Source organism: Caenorhabditis remanei, chromosome III, assembly GCF_010183535.1.
Source record: "Caenorhabditis remanei strain PX506 chromosome III, whole genome shotgun sequence".
In the NCBI taxonomy this organism is placed as follows: Eukaryota; Metazoa; Nematoda; class Chromadorea; order Rhabditida; family Rhabditidae; genus Caenorhabditis; species Caenorhabditis remanei.
Window position 1 is genome coordinate 15223443 of NC_071330.1, and position 6541 is coordinate 15229983.

Below are 6541 nucleotides of genomic sequence, written 5' to 3' on the forward strand. Positions count from 1 at the left end.
CCGGTTGACAAGTATGCTTATTTCGGGTTGTATTTCGGCAGTAAACCCCCAAGGGATGCTACACTTACCAAAAAGTAGTAGAGCTGCATACCATGTTCCATTATCAAGAAATTTGGGAGCTTGTAGCAGTTTCTCTCCTCAAAAATCCTCCCGACAGTGACATCCCATAGAGTTTTGATTTTGCTTTGGTCAAAATGTCCGCATATATAATAGAGATTTATCCCTCTGAAAATATTAATAATTAGAAATGGAGCTGAAAAATTGCATGTTTTACAACAATTCCTTCAGAAAACCTGTAAAAACCTCATATTTTTCTGTCAAAATTGGTCAAAATCGTATTTCTAAACGAATATGCACCAAAAATGGTCGAAATGAACAAATTTCCAAAAAACGCGTCAAAGGTGCGCCAGTATTAGGGAAAATGCTCAAAAAGCGTTGTTTTTGACCGGTTTTTTAACGCGAACATTATTTTTACAAGATTAAGCAAGTTTATCTAGAATCTTTCTCGAAACTTACATTTTCAATCGAAAAATCCAAAACTCTTCTCCAAATCCATAATAATTCCAAAAAATCAAAAAATATCGTTGATTGACATCCATTCCATTAGGACGTCTGAAAAATATAGTTTGAAATATTGAAAACTATTTGTAAAATCTTTTTTGGAACAATTTTTCCATCAGAAATCCCACTCTTTTTTATTTTTGAAGTTGGCAAAAAATTTAGTTCTAGTTTTCAATGATTTTGGTCCGAAAGTCAGTCAAAAAATTGAATTTTACTCTTTTAAAAGTATTATACTTTACCTTTTGTACTTACCTTATGATTAGCAATAAAAAAGAAATAAAAGCAACTAGAATTCAAAAATAATCAATAAATACAGAGAGGGACGCGTATAACCGGGAACACATCGACGGATTGTCAGTAGAATTGGAGGAAAATCGACATATTTGAGGTCACTTTCTATTTTCTCTATTTCTTTTCAATCTCCACTTCTCATGCGCTATCTCTGTGGGTACAGTCAACGAACACTTGTGTACCACCTGCCTTTTGGTGATAAGAAAATGGGGTGTTTAAGCTTCTGATTAAATTTCAGACAGAATCCAATATAATATTCGTAATCAGCGTGTCAAGACGCGTCGAATGAGTGTAATCATGACTAGGCATGCGGCATTTTGATTTTTTTTTTAAATTTCACCTACTCTATGCGCCTTTAAAGTTGCCGTTTCTGTCGGAAAATTAGATTTGGAACTTTATTAAATAATCATGCACATTTTGAACCTAAAACAATAAGAAAATGTCAAATATGAAGAAAATTACAGAATTTTGAAATGCCGAAATTATGTGTTTTATTTCTTTGGTTGAGTGGTTATTATTCGAAAAGTTTTTAGACCACAAATACCGTTTTGTAGTTTTTATGTTCAAAATCTGTCGAAATTGAATTTTTTATAGCGGTTTTACCGTTTCAAAAGCGCCGCAGGTGCCCCAGACTCATAAGTAGGCTCAAAATGATCGTAAAGAGCTCATTTCACTACCATTTGAATCGTATTTTCCTTGAAATGTAAGAAACTTTGAAAATTAAGTTATTTTCACTATTTCTGATGTGAAAAACGCTAAAAAACACAATTTTTTGACTCTGAACCCCTCAAAAACCTCAAAAACCTTAGAAACCCACCTAAGAGGGTGCTCAACCGCCACCGTACCGCCTTAGTAACTTCGAAACGTTGAATTTTAAGTTTTTGGGGTAAATTTAGGGGGGAATTTTGAATTTTTGAGTGGAATTTGGGTTTTTATGGTTTTATTAATATAATATAATTAGTTTTTTCTCTCATGAATGTGATTCCAGTCATTTATTGAGTACCACCGATGCTCAATATAGCAGCTATTGTCAATCTGAAAATCCACACTTGAATGCGATTTCAATTATTTATTAATTACTGTTCAAACAACTCTATAGCAAGTATTACATATATGAAAACGTCAGTGGCGAGAAAGAAAAGATTTCCGAAAACCACAAATCCTTGATTAGTTCTTCGATGCGAGAACTCATGGAAACCAGACAGACAACCAATTCGACACGATCAAAGCACCACTGATGAACAAAAATGTTCATTCTGAAAAATTAAGTTGTTCATTCTTCAAATTATTTACTCAATTACCATATCGCAATGTTGTTAAGGAATTATTTCCTCAGTCTTGAAATCTGTAGTTGTGAGGTCGATATCCTTTATTGCAGAGTCCTCATTGAGTTGTCTCACATCAAAGTCTGGTAAATGGTGTTCACAATTTGAAGTACTCTGAGAGAATTCCACGCTATGAGACACATTAACTTTTTTATTTTTGCTTCAATTGTTTGAGTTCCACTATCCGCCAACTATGAATAGAATCACCGTATCTGAAAATGTAAAAATTTCTATTAAAAGTGTGTTTCACTCAACTGACCTTCTGGATGTTTTAGGAGAGAATATATTCGAGTGTTTTCGTTAATTTTAAGTGCATCAAATATTGCATTGACTGTCTTGCAGAAATAGTGAAATCTTGCACCTCTTGTCGTGAACACGTTTCGGTATTTTGGCGAGAGATTTCTGAAAAAAAAAGGAAATGAATTTGAGCAATCTCTAATAAACCCCAAATAATCTCATTATGAACAACTTCTAAAGTTAGACTTTTTGAAATGGCGAAAATGGAGTAAATTTTAAGGTAGAATGAATCAAAATTTTCAATTTCCATATACAAAACTACTCAAAAACAGTCATTTTCATGAAAAACGCGTCCAACGCACGCCAGACAGCTTAGAAATGTCGTTTTTAAGATGAAATCTTTAGATAACAGAAGTTAAAAGCTTAAAAATTAAAAAATTTGAAAATTTCCATTCAAAAAAACTTGTTAAAACCCGTCTAAAATTTAACAGATGCGCTATTTTACAAATTTATTAGAAAATGTAGTTTTGGCTGAAAATCATTGGGTAAACCAGGTCAAAAATGTGTTTGAGTCTGAAATTTTGAACATTTCACAATTACCATCTAGAAAACGAGTCAAAACCGGTCAAACTATTCATTTTCCTTAAAACGCGTCCAACGCGCGCAAGACTTGTGAAAATGGTCGTTTTTGGCCAGAAATCATAGGTTAACATGGTTCAAAAATGTCTCTGAGCCGGAAAAATCAAAATTTTTTTCATTTTTATTCAAAAAACGAGTTTCAAATTCACCATCTTCCTAAAAACGCGCCCCAGGCGCGCCAGACTCTTTGAAATCACCGTTTTTGAGTAGAAAACGATGGGTAACACGTTTGTGACTCGAAAAATAGCAGATTTTCATTTTTTGACCCCAAAATACCAAAAAACTGGCACTCACCTCCTCAGAAAATACAGAATCCTTTCCAAATCCATTATAACTCAAAAAAAAATCAATAATTATCGTTGATCGACATCCATTCCGTTAGGATATCTGAAAAATATGGTTTGAAATATTTGAAACTGTTTGTAAAATTTGTATAGCACAAATTTTCCATCAAAAGCCCCCTAAAATCTCAAGAAATCATGGTTTTTAGGTTCAGATTTCAAAAAACTGGACTTTTTTGATAAAAAAACAAAATTTAGTCTAATTTGATTTTCACGCCAAAAATTGTTCAATTTGTTGAAGATTTTGGCCCGAGAATCACTTAAAAGAGACTTAACAAATTGCACCATTTTCCAAAAAACGCGCCCCAGGTGCGCCAGCTTCTTTAAAATGGACGTTTTTGAGCGAAAATCATTGTTTCATTGGTTTTCTAGGAAAAGTAGTCAAATTAGACAAAATTTCCTGGAAAATATTATTTTAGTTAATTGTGCTAATTTACACCACAGAAAATCAAAAATCAGGTTATTTTTTATGATTTTAAATGATATTAACACAAAAATAGGATTCCCTATCCAATTTCACCGCTAAAGTTGGACATTTTTTGTCAGAACTACTCAATCCTTACCTTCATCAACAAAAATAAATAAAAACAACTAGAATTCAAAAATAATCAATATATACAGAAGGGGACGCGTATAACCGGGAACACATCGGGGAATTGTGAGTAGAATTGGAAGGGAGAAATTTGCATTCAGAATGAATCTCTCTTTCTTTTCCCTCTCCACTTTCCACGGGCTATCTCGGTGTGGCAGACACACCACCGCTATCTTGTTTACTGGTGTCTCCTTTTGGTTCAGGAGGGATAGGAAAAAATAAAGTTTTCAAGCGTTTTCTGACAAAAATCAATGTAAAATTTGAAATCAGCGCAACGAGACGGTTCGAATGAGTATAGAAATTTCACCTACCCTATGCGCCTTTAAAGTTACAAAGCTTCCATTTAACTATTTTACCAAGATAGCTAAACGATTGTGCACATTTTAAGCTAACACTCAAGGAAAAAGTGGAAAATGAAAGAAGATTCGGATTTTAGAATACTGGGAATGGGGATCGCTCCAGAACACCTTCTGAATGCTCAACCTTCACCTGATCCCTCGGGCATATATAAAGTGGAGTAGTGTTGATTATATGTGTATGTATATATGGGTTTATATATAGAGAGATTATATAAAAGAATAATATAAGCGAGTAATAAGGTCTAAAAGTTAGTTGTTTGGGGAATGTATCTGAAGTACAACAGAAAAAGGGTATGGGCTTTGGGGGGTAAGTTTAAACATAGCATACAATTCATGATTAAATGTAATTTAGTAATGATATTGCTGCTGCGGTGGGGTGGGGTGTGGGAAATAATGAGGCATAGGTGGATGAGAAATATATTGGATTGGATGGGGAGGGGCAATAAACGATGGGTTCGGGCCAGGAAAGTGGATGGGATTCATAACCATTACTGGGTACCTCTGCTGCCTCTGCTGCGGATGCATCTGTCCTTCGTTTTCAGCTCTCCAGTTTCCCTGCTGTCTTCCTCTTCCGAATCCTTGTCGTTTTCCATTTCCACGATTGTTTCTCTTCCCTTGTTGATTCTTGTTTTCACGCCATCCATTCATCCCACGTCTCATTTGTCCTCCATTTCGAATCGGGCTTCTTCGGCGAATCGGACTCCGTTGTCGAATCGGCCGATTCCCAGTCTTCTTCCGGAAGGTCACTCGCGCACGGTCGAATTTTCTGCAGAAAAAATAAGAATTTCTTCAGAAATTATCCCAATTCGATCCAGTTTTTGTTTTTGGTGGACTGAGTTCACTCGTCGAGGTCTTCGATTTCGAGGAGTTCGAACTCGTCGGTTATCGAGTCGATTTCATCCTCCTCAGCCGTTTCTTCGTTGTCTTGACGAATCATTTGGATTGTTCTCTCCTTGCGGTGGATGTACGGCTTGTCCGACATCAAGAGTTGATCGATCTCGGCGTCCTCAAACGTTTTGATGTTTCCATCCCCGACGATCCCCTCCGGCATCCACAGAGCCTTTCGGACCGGGTCTCTGATTCCCCGGTTTATCCGTATTTCTCCGATCATTCTGAAACCATCCAGTCCGGCTTGGACTTCGAGGCTCATGACCTCTCCTGCATGTTCCAGCTGCATTGTCCATTCCTTTTGTTCTTTAGTCATGACGATGTTACCGAACGGAATGATGGAGTGTTGAAAGTCTCCTATTTTGGGTGGAGGTGCTTCCAGAACGGCATCTGAAAATGAACTAGTTTAGTTTACCATCTTACTTTTGGAGTGCCCGGAACGCCTACAGTAATGGTCATAATTTTCTAAACCTTGGTCAAAAACCCAATTTTTGGGCTCTATACCCCTCAAAATGGTGATATAAGGTCAGAAAACGGTGTGTTTCATACCAAAATTTTATATTTCCCGCTGTTTCGTCATTTTTAGAAGTTTTTACATGATTTTTGAGAAATTTTTAATGTATTTTAGAGTCGAAATCACAGTAATCAGTAGAAAAACTAGAGTTTTCGTAGTTTTTCGCCTACATTTTTCAAAATTGAGTTTTTTGTGGTCTTACTGTTTTTGGCGCGCCGCGGGTGCCTCAGACTCATAACTAAGCTCAAAATGATTGTAAAGAGCTCATTTTATTTCCATTTGAATCGTCAATTTTCTGAGATGTGAAGAAACTTGGGTTTCTTATGGTCTGTTTTATTAATATAATATAATTTGTTTTTTCTCTTATTTTTGCGTCTTTAAATCTATCAAAATTGAGTTTTTTGGTGTTGGGGTCATTTTGAGCTAAGTTATGACTCATTATGTACACTTCAGAGACAGTAACCTGACTAAACACTAAAAAAACTGAATTCTGGCAGATTTCGAGACAAATAGCTACAAAAATTCGAGTTTTTTCTATCAGTGATTTCAACTCTAAAAACATCATAATTTCTCAAAAATAATGTAACAACTTCGAATTTTAAAATAAAACAGGGTATTTTCTGACCAAATAACACCAAAAACACATATTCGATTCCAAACGTCAAGTTTCCCGCCTAAAATTGCGTTAAAAACTAAAAATCCACAGTTTCGGCGGGATTCGACACCCTAGTTGGTGGGTTTTTAGAGTTTTCGAAGGTTTTAGAGGCTAAAAGCTGGAGTTTTCAGCATTTTTC

At 35.6% G+C, this 6541-nt stretch overlaps 1 protein-coding gene across 1 annotated transcript; it reads right to left on the minus strand.

Annotated features, from left to right (window-relative positions):
• Positions 1-5183: 5183 nt before the first annotated feature.
• On the minus strand, positions 5184-5983 carry GCK72_011483 (uncharacterized protein; the record flags this gene model as incomplete). Its single annotated transcript, XM_053728484.1, has 2 exons — positions 5184-5623; positions 5950-5983. The coding sequence occupies 2 exons, from the start codon at positions 5981-5983 to the stop codon at positions 5184-5186; spliced, it is 474 nt and encodes a 157-aa protein (XP_053588061.1).
• Positions 5984-6541: the final 558 nt, after the last annotated feature.